This window comes from Gallus gallus, chromosome 5, assembly GCF_016699485.2.
Source record: "Gallus gallus isolate bGalGal1 chromosome 5, bGalGal1.mat.broiler.GRCg7b, whole genome shotgun sequence".
In the NCBI taxonomy this organism is placed as follows: domain Eukaryota; kingdom Metazoa; phylum Chordata; class Aves; order Galliformes; family Phasianidae; genus Gallus; species Gallus gallus.
In genome coordinates, this window is record NC_052536.1 from 49,170,526 (window position 1) to 49,192,344 (window position 21,819).

The 21,819-nt window shown below is 49.9% G+C and overlaps 1 protein-coding gene across 1 annotated transcript in view; it reads left to right on the forward strand.

The window, feature by feature from the left end:
* Window positions 1-15,636, forward strand: part of LOC124418374 — a 28,381-nt gene extending 12,745 nt beyond the window's left edge. Inside the window, exons 3-4 of the mRNA XM_046941924.1 lie at window positions 13,494-13,576; window positions 14,868-15,636. Coding sequence (XP_046797880.1) covers window positions 13,494-13,576; window positions 14,868-14,877 — 93 coding nt within the window. The 3' untranslated portion in view covers window positions 14,878-15,636. The remainder of the gene's footprint in view (window positions 1-13,493; window positions 13,577-14,867) is intronic.
* The last annotated feature ends 6,183 nt before the right edge of the window (window positions 15,637-21,819 follow it).

Here is a 21,819-nt window from a genome sequence, read left to right on the forward strand (position 1 = left end):
CTCATTAAGACTGGAAAAGGCCCCAGTCCAGGTCACCCAGTCCAACCCATCCCTACTGTGCCCACTGACCGTGTCATTCAGTGCCACATCTCCATGGTTCTTCAACACCTCCACGGATGGTGACCCCACCACAACTCTGGGCAGCTGTGCCAATGCACTGCCAGCCTTGATTGTGCCCTCTCAGGCTTGTATTGAAGGGAATGCTCCTCCTTTCCACGGCCTTTGCCCCTCCTGTCAGATCTCCCACAGGAGCTGATTTAAGTTCTCACATCGTGAGAGATGTAGGAAAGTTGCCTGTTGTCTTGGAAACGCAGGCAGCTACTTCTGGGAAAGTGGATTGCAAAGGGCAAGCAGGAAGGCAACTGATTTGTTCCAAATTCGGATTCAGTGTCCCAAATAGCATGTCTGCTGAGCTCCCGCTCTGTCTGGGGCCCCTCAAAAATTTTACTCTCATTTACCTCTATTCGGAGATAACTGCTGTCACTATTTAGCGCTACTAGGATGGTTGAGAAGTTTAGGGATGGCTTATTCCTTATTATTAGTATGTGATGGAAAATACACTGATTTTTTCCAATATGCTCTGCCCTGGGCAGCAGAGGAGCATGTGGAGTGCTGGAGTGGGTGAAGGAAATGGGAAGATTCCTGGGGGAAGTTGGTGTCCAGTGGCTGGTGGTGCCCAGAGTCCCCTCAGGAGGAGTGTGGGGGAAGTCCTCGTGTGGAAGTGGGTGCCAACCCCAGCAGGCTCCAGTGAATGTCTGAGCCTGGATGAGTTTCCCCTCAGCAAATGCTCATGATGGATTACTCTGCGTTGCAGTCATCATTTGGTGACAGCTATCCAGTGTCCCAAACCCCACAGGAAAAGGTATTTTGAATAGAATTGTTAAATGGCATCCAGGGGGAGGCCCGAAGTCTTCTGATAGGGACCATCTCTCCAAAGCTAAGTGGGATAATTCCCCCCTGCTCCCAGTGTGGCCAATGATCTCTTGGGGAGGTTGAGGCCAGTCTTGGCATGCGGGGGGATAGTGGTCTGTGCTGAACTGTGGGGTAGAAATATCCTTTTTTGTTTGTTTGTTTTGTTTAATTCCTTTGAGTGGAGGAGTTGCGTGAAGGCTTCATTCTCCTCTCCTTTGTGCTGATTTTCCATCCAGCCCCGGTGAGTCTGACCTGTGACCGCAGTGGAAGAGCTGACTTGTTAGCCTAACTCTCTCTGCCAAAGCCCTCGTATTTACTGAAACAGGTGTGCTGAGATCCACGCCGATCTGTTACTGGCCTTGGGGTTGGTTTTTCAAAGGAAATCAAGCTGTTGGGGCCACGGACATCTATCACAGCAGTTGGTGCAGATGCTTTTTGTGTTCTGTGGCTCACCTTGTCCCATGGAGTTTGCTCTGAAAACACAGGTGGTAAAGGGGCTGCTCCAGCCTGCCTTGAGCTTCTGGGGGGTCCTCAGGACTGAACCGTGGCTCGAGGGCTTGGCCTTGGGCCATGGCATGCCCAATTCCCAGAGGGTGAAGCTGGCAGCTCCCAGCTACGCTGCCCTTCCTTCAGAAGACATGAGCTGGTGTCCCAGTGATTTGTGGCTCATGCAAGATCCTTTGAAATCTTTTTGTGAGAAGGGGGTATTTCACTCTTTTTTTCATCAGATGCCAGCGTGGGAGCAGTGCAATTGGCCCCCTGGCAGACCGGAGCAGTGAGCAGCAATTGCTTTGTTTCTAACCCACCGCATTGGTTGCATAGCTGTAGTGTTTTCTCTCCCCAAAGCATTTGCATTTTAGAGGTTGGTAACCATTCACTTAAATTTCTCCTTGCTGAGAGGAGAGACATCTCTTGTTGCTTGCTCATGCAAAATACAGCAGCCTGTGGATAGCACAGATTTCAGCCCTAGCTGCAAAGGGGATCCAGATGGTGTGTCAAAGACCTCTGTCTTGTCTTGTGGGGTGGCTGTGAATTGTATTCACCCTATCTGTAAAGCCTGCTTTGCTTTTCATGGGACTGAGCAGTGGCAGGCACTTGGCTGCCTTTTTTTTTTTCCTAATTTTCCCAGTCATCATCGTTGCTATTTTTTTTTTTTAAATATAATTTCAAATCCACTAGAGGGCAACATGATCTGGTGTGGGAGAGGGAGGAGTGAGGAAATGGCACAACGCAGGATGATGGCCGTGGGGATGAGCAGAGGGCTCTGGGTGCGATGGGGGTGGCAGTGGCAGGGCAGGAGCAGCTCCCTGGTGGCCTCTGGTTTGAGGCCCACTCGTGTTTTCATAGGGGTTAGCAGATAGTCTGTACTCGGCTGCAGCAGCTCAGGCAGAGTGGGACGGGAACAGCCCTGTTGGAGGTGGGGAGAGGTGAGGGTGGAGGTAGGAGCTTATCAATGAAATACTCAGGGTTTTGCCAGCTGTGAGGTCAGAGTTCACGAGCTGCGGTAGCAGCTGGCCAGCAACGGCGTGGTGTGGCTGTGAAATGTGTAAGTTCTAAGACGTGTTTCCTTGGCTGCAAGCTGAACCCTCCTGCTCTGCTGCGAGCACTTCCCCTTCCTCAGAGCGTCCTCTTCCTGCAGTGATACTGCCCCGCACCTCATATCCCAAACACTGCCGTGACTGAGCAATGTGACCTTTGTCCATAGGAGAAAAAGGGAGCAGGAGGACAGCTGGAGTCCTTATTTGCTCCAGATGCAGTTTCACCATTCACAGCCACCTCTCCATCCGGATTTCAGTGGGATGCACTGCGTTCCCACTGCTCAGCCCTTCTCCTGGCCAGCACCTTGGGAATGATCTGAGGGGCTGGGAGGCTCCTTCCAGAAGGCAGCCAGGAGAGCCACATTAATTCCAGCTCAGTGCACTGTGCCACTTTATTTTCCTTCCGTGGTTTGTTTTTCTTTACTTTCATCTCTTCCATATTTGGCTGCACAGAAATTTCTACTTCAACCCAACCTGTGGGCTTTTGACAGACAGGCTGATTTATGGTCTACAGCTGGGAGGAGTAGTTAAGGTTCAGCTGCAAGCTATGGAGCTAAGGTGAGAGTGTGCTGTATTTCAGCCTACTCCTATTTTATGATCTTGGGTATGGAGAGCTGTGAGCAGCTGAAGGAGGGCACAGCGAATGCCCACAGCCCTGCAGTGCTCTGACTGATGTTAGCTTGCAGGAGCCTCTGCACAGCCTTCTCTTGTCATTTCCTTCCCCCTCCGCCTTTCTAAAGGTTTTTGTGGGAAAAGCGGCCAAGGAAACTGCAAACACTCAATGGAAAACTTAGAAATGGCTCTTTTTGGTTGAAAACTTCATATGTATACATTTAATTGCAGGGACAAACCTTGCTGTGTTCTCCAGAAAAACCTCACTTAGTTAACTTTTGAGAGTGAATCATTGCCATTAAGAGGGAAGGACTGCTGCTCTCGTCCCTCCTCCTTCCTCTTAGGCTGCTGCCTCATCCCCAGAATATGTGCTGCTGATGCCCTGCAGCAGCTGGCTGCTGGAAATTCCCCCTTTTGGCCTGGCTGGGGTGGTTGCTACTGCTCATGAAGGAGCACAGCTGAAATGTGCAGTGATGAGCCAGGGGAGCCCTGCTGTGCCTGAGGGCAGCAGAGCAGCCCAACGGGAGAGTCTGCTGGGGGCCTCTTGGGAAAGGGGTGCTCTGCCCCAGTGCCAGCAAGAGAAAAGTGACCTGCTGCCGGACAGCAGGAGCTCCACAGGAGGTGGTTGGGAACGTAGGTGAGAGTTGCAAAAAATCAGGGGAAATAGCATAGAATCACAGAACGGTTTGGGTTGGAAGGGACCTTAAAACCCATTTGGTTCCACCCCCCTGCTGTGGGCTGGTTGCCCCCCCACTGGGTTGGGCTGCCAGGGCTCCGTCCTACCTGGCCTTGCACCAGAGTGTTGATCTTCAGGATGGTCAGGTTCTGGGCACACAGCAGGGCTTTAGGGCTCAAATGGTGCAGATAAGCAGTGTCAGTCAGGAGGAAAAATGATAGTGATGGGTTGATGGTTGGACTAGATGATCTTAAGAGGTCTTTTCCATCCTTAATGATTCTGTGCTTGGGATGCTGAGCCCCTCGATGCTGCTGGGAAAGAAATTCAGTGCAGGAGAACCCAAAGCACGGTGAGCCCGCAGAGTGGGACCCACTGATAGGCAGAGGTGACACCAGTGGGCACCTATGTCTCTCCAATTCTGCCAACCTGGTTGTGTCCTGGTGGCTGTGTCGTATACAGAGCTGCTGTTTCCCAGCTCGCACAGCAGTGCTGTGTGCTGCTGCAGGCTGTGAGTGGGGGAACTCGGGGCTCATTCATGAAGCCTTAATTTCCCAGGCAGTTCCAGCTCTGCCCGTACCTCCATGGCTGACTGCCTTGTAGGTTGCACTGTGTGTTTATTTTATTGCTTTCTTTCCTCTTGTAATTTCATTTTACGTGTGTGCATTTTCACCAAACCTGGTGCAAACGTTTAGCAGCTTCCGTGTCGCTTAAACTTCCCCCTTTCTCCTCACCATAGCTGGGTCTGGGGTAAAATAGAGTGAGAAATATCCATATAGTTCAGCAGCGTGCAGATGCAAAGGGGCCTTTTGCATTTTAGCTCATCTCTGTTCTTCCTTCTGGTTAGCTTTTGTTCCATGCAAGGCTTGCAGTCAGCAGAGAGGAAAAAGCAGACGGGATCCAGCTGCGGGCTTCTGGCTGCAGATTTGGGAGCGGAAGTGCAGTGCAGTCCCATGGGCACAGCTGGAGCTGTGCAGCAACTCCTGCCTGGGGATGGGAGTGAGAAAACCCTTCTGCACCTCTGCCCTGAGGTGAGTGCCTGCGGCAGGGGCTGCAGCTGATCTGGTGGCAGAGGAAGGCTGAGTGAAACCTCTCGTGTTTGTTTGTCTCAGCCTTGCAGCTCATAGTGGGAGCACTGGGCTCCTTCCACAGCGCATGCAAAAACCCGGTGATGCCAAAATGGCTGAAACCTGAGGGGAATTAGGACTGAGTCACTCCTGTTGTATCTCTTTTTTTTCCTGAAACATTCAAAAAATGCTTTGCTTCGAACTCTTTCCCCATTTCTACTTAATTTTGCTTAACTTTAAAGACTTCAACATCGTGGTTCAGTACCAAACCTTGTGCTTAATTTCACATAGAACTGAAGTGCCAGCAGCGATAATAACCTTATTTATTAATGGCCATTCCCATAGCACAGAGAATCATAATCACAGAATGGCTTAGGTTGGAAGGGACCTTAAGACCCATCCAGCTCCACGGGCTGGCTGCCCCCACCAGCTCAGGCTGTGCAGGGCCCCGTTCAGCCCGGCCTTGGGCACCTCCAGGGATGGGGCACCCACAGCTCTGTGGGCAGCAGTGCCAGGGCCTCAGCGCCCTCTGAGCAAAAGAAAAGTTTCAGCTAATATCTAATCTAAATCTCCCCTCTTTCACTTTAAAGCCATTCCCCCTTATGCTATCGCTATCAGACAGCCCGGGGGTGAGGGGGCCATGGCCCCTCCTTTCTGATCTTCATCATTTCAGGGCTCTGGACCACTCTCGTTCCCTCCCTCTTGCCCCTAAAGAGTTAATAAAGGCATTAATTGTCGGCTGAAGTAATTCTGCTGCCTGGGCTTGATTTAGCTTGAGGGGGGAAAAAAAAAAAAAAGAAGAAATAGAAAGCCAAACAGAAAAATACCAAACGTCATCCCCCAGTTGAGTTGCATTTTTTTCTTCTGATTGAGTAAAGAGGGATGCTTTGAGGAAAGTGAACCTCTGCAGACAGCGTGCAGGCGCAGGGAGGGCCGTGTGATATGTGATAAACTGCAGCCATAGCGAGCCGGTGGTTTAACTGTTCTAGCGGGCAGATGCAGAGGGGTGAGAGGATGTGGAGCCACATGCTGTGCACACACACACGCAGAGCCCTGCTGCCCGTGGGGACACAGCTGCAGTGGCACCGGGCCCCTCAGCTCACAGCTCGGCTGCTTCCTGCTGGTGGGGCCCTGCTGCACTGCTGTCCTGGTGGTCGGTGGGGTGATGTGGCCCTGCTGTCACCTTGGCTGTTCTGGGTGGGACAGGTTTTCTGTCGTGTCCACCTTATAGTGACTTCAGTGCTGTCTCAGCATTGAGGTGCTGGCTGTCGCTGAGCAGCAGCTATGGGTGTCTGCGTGATGCCCATCTCCACAGCCAGTGTGTGGCATGGGGCTGAAGGGCTCTGTGTGTCCGTGGCCAAGAACCACCATAACAGCAACATGTTTGTGTTGTTCATCCCTCCCCTCTGCCTTCAGAAGGAGAATACTTTGTGGAGGTCACAAACCCCAGCAGACGTGGTTAGCAGACATGGCTCTGGTGGGCTGATGGTTGGACTACATGACCTTAGTGGCTTTTTCCAGCCTTGTACTGTGATAGACTGCCAAGGCTCTCCTGTTTTGAGGAGCGAGTTTATGCACTGGCTGCTTTCCAGCCTTTTCTGGGAGCACCCTGTCTGTGGAAAAGGCAGTAACCTCACCTATATCTGGGAGGTGAGAGCTGAAGGAGAAAGCAGCCCGGAGCTGTGTGGTGTGGGGATAACCGCTGGGATGGGCGCAGCCGTGGCGCCGGCGAAGGGTCGGAGTCCGCTGGCAGTCGCGGTGCCGGGACAGCGCCACTGTGCTGCAATTAAATGCTGAGCAATGGCATCTGGGACTGCCTGGCTTCCTTCTTCCACTCGTTTGGATGCATCTTCCTGACTGCTCCAGCCAGGCCAAACCTGTGGGGTGGCTGCTGTGCTCCTGGGAGGGTCTGGGGAGCCCAGCAGAGTCCCATTGCTGGCCCCTGTGGCTGAGGATGAATGAGGCGGGCCCAGATCTCACGGTGCTGGTTGCTGTTCTGAGTGGTGCAATTGCTGAGCCAAATCTCAGTGCTCAGGCATTGTTTGTGTGTTGCTTTCCTGGATTTCTCAGCAAGGACAAGACCTGAAAGCCTCTTTTTTTTTTTTTCTTTTTTTAAGAGAAATATCTCTCAGTGTTCTTATAACTCTGGGAGCTGGGGGTCTAGGGCACCAAGTGTCCCCAAATATGCGCAAAAGATGCCATGAGCCATCTCAGCCCCAACCCTCATCTCTTTGAGGTGGGGATGGGGACAGCGTGAAGCCCATTCCTGCAGCTGGGCAGGGCTCACGCGTTCTGATCATCACTTCTATTAACAATGCTTGATGTCACTGAGGAAAAATGCTTTATTTATCTTTCGCTCATTTTAACCCAATTTGAAGAAAAGGCTTTGCTTATGTTGCCTGGTAAGGAAGTTGTCCAGCAAGGGCAGAGACGGAGGCTGTTGGAGGATGTTTACTCAGAGAGCTGGCGCAGAAGGGGAGTTTCCTAAAGAGGGATCTGGGTGCAGGGGACATCTCCAGCTGTCGTTTTAATTTCCTCTGTGTAAATGATGGGTCTCTGCCTTTCAGGGACAACACACGGATGCTGGACATGCATTTTGTGACAGAGTGCTGAGAACAAACTCGTGCCTCCAGGTCTGCTCCATGGACACCCTGGTGGCTCTCATGCCACAGATTGGGTGGTCTGGTTACCCCCCACCTGTCATAGGGCTCCTCCATTTAATGAAAGGCAGGGAGGTGGCAGCAATGAGAGGGGCTCCTATCACCTTCAGTGCTGCCTGCTGTGGTGTGCGCCCTGTAAGAGACGTAGGGTGGACAATGTGGTTACCCGTCTGGACCTTCTCCCCTGTACCCAGACTTCTATGGGTCTCCATGGGGGCTGAGGGGTGGCATGACTACCTGCTAGCTGGGAACTTGGATGTGCTAAATGATGCCAGATATCTTGGAGATTGAATAACACTGCTTTTCCTCTGGGTCTCCAGCCAAATCTATAGAAACACAGAACGGTTTGGGTAGGAAGGGACATTACAAACCATTGAGTTCCAACCTCCTGCCATGGGCAGGGATACTACCCATCAGCTCAGGCTGCCTGGGACCCCATCCAGCCTGGCCTTGGGCACCTCCAGGAATGGGGCACCCACAGCTCTCTGGGCAGCAGTACCAGGGCCTCACGGTCCTCATAAAGAAGAATTTCTTCCTGGTGTCTAACTTATGTGCCTTCTCTTTTATTTTAAAGCCATTGCCCCTTGTTCTGTCACCACACTCTTCGATAGAGTCCCTCCCCATCCTTTCTGTAGGCTCCTTTAGGTACTGGAAGGCCTGTATAAGGTCTCCTTAGAGCCTTCCGACTGTATCAGTCTCCTTCCCTCATCCTGAAAGCCCTGGAGGGACTCCTCCACAACCCTTGCAGAAGGCACTGTGGAGAGATGGGGACCCAAGGGGGTACTGGGGCACGGTTCTCTGCCTGAAGATGTGAGGACTAGTTTGGAAGGTGTGTGAGGTGGTAGACTGGAAGGGTTGTTGTTCTGCCTATGGTACCAGACTGAAATTGATGGACTGGGGTTGTCTGTACTAGCGGAAGCTGGATTATGATGGGACTAGTGAGTGGTACTTAACAGGAAGTTAGGTACAGAGCACAAGATGGACTATTTCTCATCTGCATCCACCAAGCCCGCAGCAGAGAGAGCTGTGCCTTGTTCCCATGTTCTCTGGCCAGCTCAAGCCTGTGCTTGTGCTTCCTCTTGCTTCCCCTCACTGACAGGCACCTGAGTTTACATCCATAGGTGTAGTTTTAATGTGTGCAGGGGCAACGTTAGGCTTGCCTTCATGCTATTCTTAATTTTTTCTCCATACCAATCATTAGACCTCTCTCCACACTCTGGAAAAGAGAGATGGTTGTGAGACTCTTCATTACATTTCATAGATTGCACATACAGCATATGTTTACAATGAATTTATAGACCCCTATAAAGGGGCTTACATGCATTATGTTTAATTAATGCAGCAGAAATTATATCATTATAATAACTGCCTGGCCTTTAGATGTAAAAACCAGCGCCAAGGATTCCCAGATGAATCATCCCTGATAAGAACCAGAAATGACACAGGCCATATATTGTATGGCGAATTTGTTTGGATTGGTACCTTTAGGGTATCCAGCCTTGCCAACTCTCTGTGGTGCTGACACAGTTTATTACACATTTTCATTTATTAAGAGATTATTTGACTGCAGTTTGTTGTTTTATTGTACAGCAGGTGATAATTTTACACTAAATTAACTGTAACATCTCTTTTAGGAGCAGGCCGAAGAGGCTTCTTGCTACAGAGCTAAATACTAAGTAAAGGCTTTTATTCGTTGTGGGAGTAATTTGCCCTTGTGCATAGGGCTTGGCTAAGGCTCTCCCCACTGCTTGTTACTGGTCTGTATCTGTTCATCATTTGGGCTGAGGCTAATGGGTCCTCAGATTGTGTCTATGTTCTCATGCTGAGTGGATCCCTGCTTGGGGGCTTGGTGAAGGTGGACGGAGGCAACCAAATCCACACATGGGTGGTCACCTGGGTCCAGCAATAACTGGCACCCAGCAGGTGACAGTGGGGCAGGAGAAAACGCAAGCCCTCCTGGCACGGTTCGGTGCTTCAGGGAAAGAAAAAAGGTGCTGCTTCCACTCCTGGCTTAAACGTTTGTTATTCAAACAAATCCAGAAAATCATCTTGAAACCTTTTTATAAAAACAAAGAAAAAAGACTGAGGAGCCATTCCCCTTTTTCCACAGAGATGGATAACTTTGGAAGGAAAAATATTTATTGAAAAGCCCTTTTTTTTGCCATTTAAAATAGATTGCGGATGAAAGTAATTTGGCTGTCCCTTAATGAAGTCCATTACAGCAGACTCGTTTCATAGCCTGTCTCACACAGATACTGTTGAGCTAAGCTTTGTGGTGGGAGATGGGAATCCCACACCAAATTGAATTGGATACTGAAGCAGGAATAATTATTGCTGCAAATTATTAAAGCTTTGCTGTATTGGAAATTCACAGCATGCTTATAACGTTAACTTACTGTTAAGAAGAAACATACTACAAAGCTAAAAATAGAGGAAAAATCAGAACCATATTGCTTTGATCACAATTCCGTATTTAAAGGAAGTTATCACTGGCAAAATAATCCCCTTCCCAACTGTGCCGTGAATTACCTTTGGTTAATACCAATATTTCCTCCATGTGGAGCACACCGAGGGGACAATTATCAATTAAAATCCAGGGCTGGGTCAGTTGATGGTAAATAATTTAGATGAGGGAACCCCCAGTCATACATCCACACTCACTTTCTTACTTATGCCTTTTCTGCAAGCAAGCCCTCACCTTCCCCAGTGCTGGGGTTCCTTTGGCTCAGTAGATGCCAGCACTAACACTGGTGAGTCACAGTGAGCAGCTAGGTGTGAGCTGCACACGCTTGCTTTGAGCAGACAAGCTGATTCAGTGTGATGTTTCTGGCTGCTGATGGCACAACCAGAGCTCCTAAATCAGGTGAACAGCACCACTGTGAATGTCTGGGGGAAAAGCCTGTGTCTGATAAACACAACAGGTCCAGCTGTGCAGAGCGTGTGCTTGAGAATGAATCCCTTGCTGGAGAGCTAAGGAAAGCTGCTGCTGTTCCTAGAGCCGCCAGCAGTAAAAGAGATGAGCAGAGTTAGGAATGAGTTCCAAACGAATCCTCTGTGCATGTCGTTTGTGCATAGCCAAGGATTTCAATGCATTGGATCCTCTGGATGGAGGTTTCCTTTGGTGTGTGTGTAGGGGGATGCTGTCATGCACCTGGACTGGACCCCACAGCTCCACCAACCCCTGACTGCAGCAGGTCAGTGTCGTACTTCGCCCTGATTTTCAGCTATTTCATATCCAGAGCTGACACGTAACAGTGCAATGTGAGCTTGTGAAGCCATGGGAGGCCCCGGTGGGGGCTGTGAGTAGGGTTGTTTGGTGCTACAGGCTGGGGGCCGCAGGCAGTGGGGCGGACACAGAAACCAGCCAGGTTATCTGAGGTGTGGGTGCGTTCTGATCTACCCTGAGCACCACACCAGGTAATTTCACTGCTCATAGCAGCAAAATGCAGTCTTGGTTTTTAACATCCAGCACAATGATTAGAGCCGCTGCTGTTATCGTCAGCGAAGATGGAAAACCCTACAAGGACACCCCGTACAACACGATTCTTGCAGGTTGTACCAGAGCATACGCTATTATGTTACACTTCTTCCTATGTAGTATCCCTGCAGCCTGTTCAAGGAACTGTAAGTAAAACCTGAACTGCTGATAACCATTTCACATATGAAAATCTTGATTTTATTTGACAGCCTAAGACTTGAGGAGAGGGTAGGGGGAAGGACACAGAGCAAAGTATGTTTTATTAGTAGAGTAAATGCAGCAGAGTCACTCCAATGTCTGGGAGAGTGTTGGGAGCAGCATGAAAAGGCTGGAGAGAAACAGCAGCTTAAATTCTGATTGTCTGTTTGGGGTGATAGTAAAGTGAAGTGTGCCATTTCCAGCCTAAAATCCCTGTATCCAACACTAAAGAGCATTAGAGCCTAAATGAGGATTTGAATACGAATATCTTCAACTCCAGCTCATCACAAAATTAAAGGATCTGTTCCAGGACACACAGTATCCGCATGAAGAGAACCCCCCCACCCCCTTAGATCCATGCCTTTGAAGCTTGGATATTAATTCAGGATTAAGGGGAAAAAAAGAAGTTGCAGGAGGCCCTGCCGAGGTCCGGCACGGTGCCCTGGACCAGGTCCTGTGCTGCTAGCTGCCAGCACAGGGCCTGGCACTGGGTGAGGGGCTGCTGCTCAGCAGGCACAGGTGGTGGTGCTTTACCTGCCTCCTCCTGCAGAAGGTGTGCGTTCAGCCTCTGCATCGCTTCTGCCCGCTCTGAGAAAACACTTGGAAGAGTTTTCCCTTCTTCAAAGAAAGGACTCATTAAGTGTTGTGTTCCTCTGAGTCCGGGTGCTTCCCCGTCCCCAGAGGCACAGCACTGAGCCTAATCACCAACCAGAACAACTGTGGCCTTTATTTTGGTGTAAAGCTGCATGAAAAAAAAAAAAAAAAAAAAAGAGCAAGTCTGCAGTGTGTACAGCTGTAACACTTGCACGATTGTAGGGAAAATGGAGGCACCCACAGCTGATTTCCAAATCTACATCTTCCATTTTTCTGTAATGAGTGCGATACAGAATTTACACATGGGGGAAAAAAAAACAAAAAAAGACTTATGAAGCTGAACATTTCTTTCTTTCTGTTTATTTTCATTTGATTGCAGAAGGGCTGGGGCTGCAGCAAGCCGAGATAAGAGCCCTACCCGTGCCCTGCTGCAGCGCGCACCGTACGGAGGAAGGATGGAGGGGCCGATAGTGCTCGAGGTGCTGCCGTGGGGACGTGGCTGGGTCTAACAGCTCTCACAGAGGCCTCTCTTCCTTGTTCTGACAAGGAAGAGTGTGGCGGGGAGCTCTCTGTGCTGGGGGGCAGCGGCTGCCTCTTGACCAGGATCCCTGCCCACAGCCCGGGCTGCAGCCATAAAGCGCTGGCTGAAGCCGATACTGTAAAAATTCCTCTCTGGGTGCTGTGCTAACATCACTTGGGCAATCTGTGGGCTCTGCCACCACGGGGTCTGTTAAATAGCTTGTTAGCGGCAAGGACGGCGGCGGTAAAACTTGTATGCATGATGAAAAGCAAACAATCTTCTCTTTTAATCCGGTCTTTAAGGCCTGAGTTAAACAACTGTGTTTCAAGGGAATGCTGAGATAGAAAAAGTCCATCCTTAGCAGAAGACAAACGTTTAGCTGTCTGAAAGTCCCAGTTTGTTACGGGGAGATAACAGCTCCATTAATTAGATGATCAAATATGACTTTATTAGTGAATTGTGGAATTGGTGTGGTGTGGCTCGTGCTTGTTTACGAGATGGGCGAGCATCTTCTTTTGAGCATTTATAATGAAATTCTTCCAGCCATTTATTTACCGTAATTGCTGTAGTTCTCTAATCCGGGTATTTGCATCAGGGTTGATTATGACCTGGTTCAGTGCATTTATCTGTGCCGATTTCCAGCAACAAGAAACCAAACGGGTCTCTGCACAGCATGGAGCGGGCCGCGCTTCAGGCCTCGTCCCCACCACTTTGCAGGGACTGCAGAGAAGCTACAATCGCTGTATCTGTACGCCAGACTTCTAGCATGCAGTACTCATGTTTATCTCAAGGCGGGACAGACATCAATTAGCACTGCTCGCTAATGAGGGCACAGCCAGCGAACCTCGCAGTGCGCAGCGCTGTGTGAGAGGCTGAGTGCTGCTGGCAGCTCGGGGCGCCCTGCAAACAGCCCTGCGCTGTGGGGGCATTTCTGAGCTCTCTGAGGAGGGTGATGCCCCTCTATCCCTCCACCACCAGTTCCACAGGCCGCAGCGCAGGGCCTGGATGAATGTGAAAGCTGAATGTGAAACGAGCTGAGTTAGAAGCAGAAAGGAAAGGCGTTTGGGATGTGTTGGAGGTGCTGGGCCTGCTGCGTCCCCACACAGCGCAGCACAGCTCGCTCCTGGCTGTGCTCCTTCTGTGGGGACTGATTGGCTTGCTGTGAGGAGCCATCTAGTGAGGGTTTACTGCACATCAAATCAAAGGAACCTTTTTTTTTTTTTTTTTTTTACTGTTTCCAGGCGATATCAAAAGGACATACGAGCAAGCAGTGGTATTTTCCTTTTTGCCTGCCTTCCCCCCCACACACCTGCCCTCTGAACAGGTGAGAGAGAAAGCGAAGACACATGAGGCCTCAACATGGGGCCCTGAGCGGGGCCGTGGGGCTGGGCCGTCCTGCCGTGGGCAGCAGCCCCAGCTGGCCCCGCGACGGATATAATGTTTGTGGTTTTACGCTCATTTGTTGGTTTGGTGGGAGGTGTACTTTAGAGAATGCTGAAGTTAAGCGGACAAAAATGCTGTGGGGCTTTTCTTAGGGCTGTGAGGGTCAGCACACTGCAGAAACATCTAGCTATTGCTCCTGAGCATCGAAAGCACGGCTACGTTGCAAATCTATACTCCGATGGATGTTGCAGCCTGTAGGGTACTGCGGAAGGCACTGTGCACAGTGAGTTAAAGATTGAGCACTCACGGCGCTGACAGCAGCTCTGCACTGCTGGCAGCAACCTTTGGGAGTACCCAAGTGGTCTCTGGACGGATCCCAGCAGCTGAAGGAGGTGATGACTTCTTCCCGAGATCTGGAGCCTCCATCCCGATGCTCACAACAGAGCCTCCTCCTCCTCTTCCTCTTTTTCCTCCTCCTCCTTTGCTGGCCCCTTGTAGTTTCTCAGGGTGGAAGTCGACAAGCACACATCACTCCCAGCGCTGTGCTGCGCTGCTGCTGGATCACCCCCCAGCTCCTGCCTTGCTGTTCCCCACGTTCTCCCAGCTCAGCTACACTCCCCCAGGCCTGGCCAGAAGGGCAGCCAGAAGGGCAGCCACCGGGATGAGGAGAAATCTGGCACGAGAGTGCACCCCCAGGGCAGGGAGCAGCTCCAGGCACTGGTTGCACATCAGGACAGGGAAGGCAACCCAGCTGTTACAAACAAGCCTTGATCCTGCAAAACCCATTGCACAAGAAAACGCTGTGAATTATGAATGTCTGTCATTTTACAGTAACTATTCCTTGCCTTTTGTTTTGAAAATGCAGACAATGAAAAAAAATATATATATATAATATTATATATATATATAATTTTTTTTTTACAGTAAGAAAATCCCCGTTTTTGGTAGACTGAGTGCATATGACTATATTCATGATGAACAGGCTTTGTGTAATAGCTGAAAGTAAAAGGTAAAAAGCAAAAAAAAAGCCAAACAGAGACAAATGGATTTGTTATAATGGCTTCATTATGGATTTTAAAAAGTTTGCTTTCTCTTGCAGTTTGTTGTCAGAAGGAATTGACTGAATTCAGTCAAAACGGTTTGTTCTTTGTCTGTGGTCACCATAGTTACCATTTCAATCTGTTAACATAAGTGGTATTATTTTGTTCCTTTCTCTTAAACTCCATTCACAGATGCTGTTGAGATTTTCCTTTGTAAGTATCCGAAGGGTCTGGGCCAGGTCTGGCTCTCTGCTGCGTGAGCACCAGGCAGCAGGCGCTCAGCATGGAACTGCAGGAGGGAGGAGATGCTGCTGCGGCATGGGGATGCTGCGGGGCGTGGGGCAGCTGCAGTGAGCCATGGAGCTGTGCCTGGAGAGGTGGGTGTTCGCCGGGAGTGCGCCGATAGATCCCCAGCCGCTGCACATCAGTACAAAGGCAGTGATGTCCGTGGAGGCGGTATGCCTGCGGATGGTGTCGTCCTGTGAAGTTGCTCGTCACATGGGTTTTCCATAAGGAGACGTGAGATGAAGGAAGGCTACGCTGTTTAAATAAATAAGTAATAAGGTTTTATAGCCTCTACTCTCTCGCTTTTGCCAGTGTTAGAATAGGCTCAGGTTGCCACTGAGTGTGGGTGTGTATCCACTCTGCGCAACGCGAGTGACTGGGATATTTACTGAATGGCAGATTAGCCACATTTCTCATTTTAATTGGCACTGAATGGGAGAAAAAAGTCAGTTTCTTTTTTTTTTTCTGCTGGATGTGAAGATGACTGAGACAGCTTCGTTGTCTTTTCCAGAAGCGAAGTAAGCAGATAAATGTATTGCTGTGTGCATGCGTGTTGTTCAGCTTACAGTGGGGAGGCCATAAGAGGAATCAGACAATAAAATATACAGTTTTCTTTCAAAAAGCTCAAAACAAAGCTCTCATATCAAAGAATAAAGTCTCTCAGTAAAGAATAAAGTTGAGTCTGGTTTTTTTTTGTGTGTTTGTTTGTTTTTTAATTAATTATTTTTATTACAAAAGCCTTTGGTTAATGTTCTGTGGGTCTGATTTGCAGAGCTGCCGAGCACCCTGCTCTCTGATTGCTTTTAACTGGAGCTGTAGGTATTTGGCATTTCTGGCAGGCAGGGCCCTATGCTAACTCCTGCAGAGAGTAGCTGGGGAAAGTGTGAGGAGCATTATTGTAATGAGGGGATAATTCTGTCTCTCCTTCCTGCCTTTCAGTGCAGATGAAAGAGCGCCTGGGAGTCACGTTCTGTGCACCGAAAAAGGGAATTCTGATTTCCAGGCTCTGGCTCCCCAGGGGCAGGGATGCTCTCCTATCAGAACCCGCAGTAAGGCACATCTGCATTTCCAGTGTAAGGCCTGTTTTTAAGGACTCCTGGCTCAGCTATAAAAATTCACTTAGCATGCATGACTAGGAACCAAATTGACAAGATAGACCAGAACTGCTCCGAGAGAGCCATTAGTTCCCCTTGTATGAAAAATCCACATTCAAAAAAAAAAAGAGAATATCGTTCACATTTATGCAACAGGCCATGGCTGCTCTGGCTGCTCCTTCTAAGTCTTGAGAGCCGGCGTGGAAACAGTCATTTCTAACATCACTGCTGATGCTGCAGGCACGGACAGTGGGGGCAGCTCCCTGTGCCTGGAACTCAGCTCGGGACTAACCCAGAGCCACCCGGTGCCTCTGAGCAGGTTTGGATCTGTACACTGTAGGTTCACACCCATGTAACTGAAGTCGTGGCATTTTCTAAAACTGTTTTAGTTGCTGATTAATCCCTCGCTTGCTGCCAAATTGAGGTTGCATTGATTTTCTTTTTTTCCTGTCCAGGTTTTCATGTGTTGAAGTGTTTCTTTACATAAATAGCAGTGAAGAATGAGCTTTGACTTCTTGCTCCTCCCCCCAGCCATCAGCAGCATTTGAAAAATCCAGATTACACATGGAATAAATGGAGGAGAATGTATTACATCAAAGGTTGGAGCTCTGAGTTTTTAGTCTCTCTTAGAGAGGTTTGCTGGAAGCTATGGCTACATGTTAGGAGAGCAATTGCAGGTGAGTTTCTATTTCCCTTCCCATGGGAATGCCAGACTGCTCCTGAGGAAAGCTGCCTCCACCACTTCAAAAACTGTTGATTTAAATACTGAAGTGCAAGCAATTGTATTGTGGGGAAAAAAAAAAAAAAAACCCAACCAAAAAACCGGAATTAACATTTACTGTTAACCCCCTGGCTGTATTACCATACAGCATCCGATCTTTCTCCCACCAGGTCTCGTGACACAGAGCTCCCCCAAGGGGATTGTGTGGATTTCTCATTCTAAACTCCAGTCACCCTGAAAACCATGGCAGCTGTCCCCCACCACACCGTCTCGTCTGCCTCACTGCTGAGATGATGGTGGAGAGAAATTGAAGAAGTTTATAGAAAGTGAGTGGTGTCTTCCGGACCAGCCCTGCGCTCACTGCAGTCACTCCTATGACGAAGAGCTCCCAAACAGAAATCTTTATCTCCTCGTTTTGCTAAGGAATGATGACTCTCTTTGCAACTTGTGCTCCCACTCAGATATAGATCTTCTCTACTTCGACACAGGACAGAGTGGAGCGAAGCCATCAGCTATCCAAGGCTTTCTGCACTGACTTTGCTAAGTGCCTCCTCCTCAGGAAGGAAAAGGATGCCTGCCTGCCCTTCCTTGTAATACAGGGACCGGTTTCTATGAGGAGGCACCAGCTATGGGGGGTTAATGCTCCCGTGTCACCCTGTCACTGCTGTCCCTTCCTATTTTTTTCTTCAGGCAGCTCATGGGTGCGGGGTAGGGAGCAGACAGGAGGTGAATTTCCAAAGCCTTGAGGAAATCAGCTTGCTTTTGGGCATCAAGGACAAACAGGGCTCTGCAGCAGCCTCGCATTTAATTAGCAGAGAGATGTTCCCAGGAGGAAGGAGAGCAACGCGGGGTGCTGGGGAAAGCCATATGCCCCGGGAACCTGATCCCTGCTGGAGGAAGCTTTCAGTGCACAGATGTGTGACTCCTGTTCCCCTTGGTTTTGTGAGCTATGAGAAAGCTTGTAGTAACCGGATCAAAATGAAATAAAGGGGGGTTTGTTTATACCTTACTGGGTTGGGATGGGATGGGATGGGATGGGATGGGATGGAATGGGATGGGATGGGATGGGATGGGAAGCTCTTCACAGCTCTGCCCACCACAAGATATGTCTGCTCCATCCTCCTGGCATTACCAGCTACTGCCCATGCAGGATTTCTCCTCCCCAGTGCCAGCTCACTGTGCCTTCCCTCCGGGGTCAGCCGGGAGCTGTGCCAGCCCCACACACTGTTCCAGTGCTGCAGACCCCCGGTCTCTGCAGGCTGCCACATGGCCCTCCTCCTGCATCCTCTCACCCCACCACCACCCTCCTCGTGGTTATTTTGTTTCTGCCAGCCTCCCCCTTGCTGCAGGATATGAGCCTTTCTCTCAGGGAAATAAAAATTTGGATTAAGATTTGCCTTTATTGCTCCCTCTCCAAAAGTAGGCTGAAAGGAAGAATTTTCAGGGGAACACAGGAGATTTAAGGACAGATTTTTAAGGTCTTTTAGTTACATTAAAATGAAATTAGATGCCCCTTGGGATTTTTCAGCAGAAGTGTTATTATTCTTTTTTTGGTTAATTTCCACATGGTAACTGTTCATATCTTCAGGAATCCGAATGCCTCCAGACTTTAAGCTTCTGAACATGAAAGTCCCATTGAAACCAATGAGAGCTGGACATCAGCTCCTGTACATTCCTTCCAAATTCCAGCTGAAGTTGTTGTCAAACTTGGAGCAAGAAGCTCTAACGTAAGAGACCATAAACCTGATTTCTGCTCTGCTTTAGCAGCAGTTTAGCACTGGAAAAAAAAACAAAACACACATTGTTGGCTGCATGAACATCTTGTTCTAAGGGTCATGTTTTCCTGATTAACAGCCTTTCAGTATTAAAAACAATCAGTCCAAAGGGTGATTAATTGTCCCTTCTGCTGCTAGTAACCAAATACGTCTGTATATACACACACATATGTACATACACATATCTATATAGAGCCGTGTAAACACACACGCACGTCTCACTGGGGTAAGCATTTTCGACGTGCCTTTTCTCAAGGAGAACACAGTTTGCAGGAGGTGAGAGCTGCTTTTTACCACTCAGGCAAAGGGGAGCAGTTTTACTTTTTGTAACCCTTTGTTGTGAGAGCCGGCAGTGACGTGGCCGTGCCAAGGGCAGTGCTGTCCTGCTGCAGGCAGCGCTCATCTGGTCAGGGTGGAAAGCAAGGAATAAGCAGAAAACACTTTGCTTTTTGTCTGGGGAGCGCAGTCTGTTCATTGCCAGGCATCCCTGCTGTGTTTTACTCCAGCTGTGTCCCACTTGTGGGACCGACGGGGTTAACGGCCGTAACATTTTTTCATTTAAAAGTTGGCAAAGAGAGCAGCTTTTCCCTTGACAAAGATAACCAAATTTCAGTAAATTATTTAAAAAGACAGTCCTGCCTGGTCCAACCTGTTTGGCTGCAGCAAGCATACAGCAACAACACTGCACTTCTTCCTCCTATTTGATTTGATGTCTGAGCAGATTAACCACTAAGTTACAGTTATGTCCAGAAGCCCCAGTCCAGCTCAGGGGCTTCAGTGCTCACGTGGAAGTCCTCGCAGCCGGCACACGTGCCTTAGGGAGCCTGGCAGGCCTCATGGTGCATGCAGGCCCTTGTAGGGCCGTGGCCAAAGGGCAGGATCGATGTGTGGAAGCAAGACCCTGCACCTACCGGAGCCTCTCATTGCTCGTGGGGTTTCCCCCTCGTTGGCTCCAAAATAATGAAGATTTAACACCAGGTATCTCCAGTGCAAGTGGGATGAGCTGGGGGACTGGGTTTGTTCCTTCAAACCTTGCTTTTCTAGCATTTGCAGCGTTCAGAGGCTGCAGAAAGTGCGTTCACCGTTGGGGCTGCAAAATAAAACACTGCGTGTTGTGTGCAGGCTCTGTGTACACAGTCGCCTACACTTGGTGCAGAGTTTTCTTTATGGCCAGAAAAGAATGTTTCAGTTTGCTTGCAGAGGAACACTGAATCTGCCACGCTGTGTCAGGACACTCACGCAGAGCATCAAGGGTTTGGGATGAGAAAGAAACCCAGCACTGTTTTCAAGGAAGCACAAACAAACATGAAAGCCTTCTCAATGGTTAGAAAGTAAAAGCTTCATCAGCATCAAAGTTCACAGCTTCTGCAGAGAGGCTTGAGAGAAACCCCACCATGCGGCAGGCAGTGCTGTTAGCCTGCACGATTGCTGTGACAGGTGCAAAGTGGCTGTACAGTGACAGCCCCGGGACTTCCTGCCCTGTGACACACACACACACACACACACACACACACCTACGCCCCAGTGAGACGGGACGGGGTCTGCCCTGTCCCTGGGCATCTCCCAACCCATTGTCCAGGGAGCAGTGAGGTTGGGAAGCAGCTGTGTGTCCCTGTCCCAGTGATGGCTTCACTGTGGGTGGCTCTTGTCACCATGCAGCCTGCCCCTATGGGAACTGTGCGTGGCACGAGCCTTCAGGGAGGCAAAGCATGAGGGGTCTGTGCTAGGCGCTGCTTTTATCAGTTCAAACATTGCAGCTATGTTATGTTTTGTGCAACTAATGCAGGCTTTCATTCTGAAGCCTCAGTGGGTGACAGCTATGAACAAAGGAGGAGGAAGTGAAGGAAGCCCAAAATTAGGCCTTGATTTGCAAAGCCGTGTGCACGTGTCTCAGCATGAGGATGCCTGAGGTCCAGATTCAGGCCTGGACTGAAGGCTGAGATACATGCTGGCCTGGGTCCAGATGGGACGTGTAGGGCAAACTGAATCCTTGTCACTCAGACTCGTTTTTAAATGAAAAATCAAGCGTTCCCTTCCTGACCACGCAGTTCTGGAGCAAAAATATCAGGGCAAAGGGACTGAGAACAAATGTTCTGCCATGCTTACGTTTCTGTCCACCATAAAAACGTATTCCATGCTGAAGGAGCAACACACTTTGCACCAGGAAATGCTTGCAGCTGCCAGCGCTGGGGTTTAAGGGCATCACTATCCCCTGCTTTAGAACTGATAGGTACAGGCAGTGGCATCGAGTCGCTGTCATAAAGCCTAGGTCTGCAAGCTAGAAAAAGTTGTATTTGTGGAGCGTAAACAAACTTTTGTGTGCGTGCAGTAGATAAATACCGTGTAGATTTAATATCGATGCGTCCGTGTATTGTGCACAGAAGGAACCGGTTACACATTTGTCAGCGTGCACACACACGGCACAGCGGGCGTAGAAGAGAAAGTAAATATCGAGGTCACCGCTCCGAAATGAACTAACACGCGTTTCAGAAAGGATTACACACGTATTTATTCCCCTCATCTTAACGGAGAACGCAGCGCACGGAGCTTAGCGGGGCCCTCCCCGGTAGGTGCTGCCAAGACGCCGACATCGCGTTGGGATCTGCGCAGGAAGAGCTCCGTGCGGAGCCGCAGCGCTCGTGGCCGCTTCCCCCTCCCCCTGTGCAAATTCTCTTGGATTAAAATGGCAGAGGGAGGAGGGGAGCGGCCGGGGCAGTTTGTCTGATAGGAGATAACCGCTGCAGTCAGGCTGCAGGTTTAATTGCGTGGGCCAATAAAAATAATAATAATAAAAAAAAAAACCCCCCCCCCCCAAAAAAAAAACCCAAAAACAAAACAAAACAAAAAAAAAACCCCAACAACTTGCCACAGAAGTTAATTTGAATCAAAATAAAAGACACGCCCCGCAAGCTGCTTTCCACGATTATGCATTGTTTCCCCTCGCCCAGCGCTGCCAACAGAGCCCGCGGGTCGTGCGCTGCGCCCACCGCCGGGACAGCCCCGGGCCCCCGGCAACGCTGCCGAGGGCGCATGGGGCGCTCCAATGGGCGACTCGCGGAAGGAGGAGAGGACAAAGGGGGTACTGAGGCTGCTCGTTCCGCTGCCTCGCGTGGGCTCGCTCGCAGTTTTTGGGAGCATCACGTGGGCGGCCCGACAGCACCACAGCCTCACGTGCGGCGCCGGGACAGCGCTTCGAGGCAGCTCCCAGCCCCCCCGCGTCCCACCGGGCCCCCCGGCCACGGGCTGCTGGGCTCTACCACGCGCAGAGG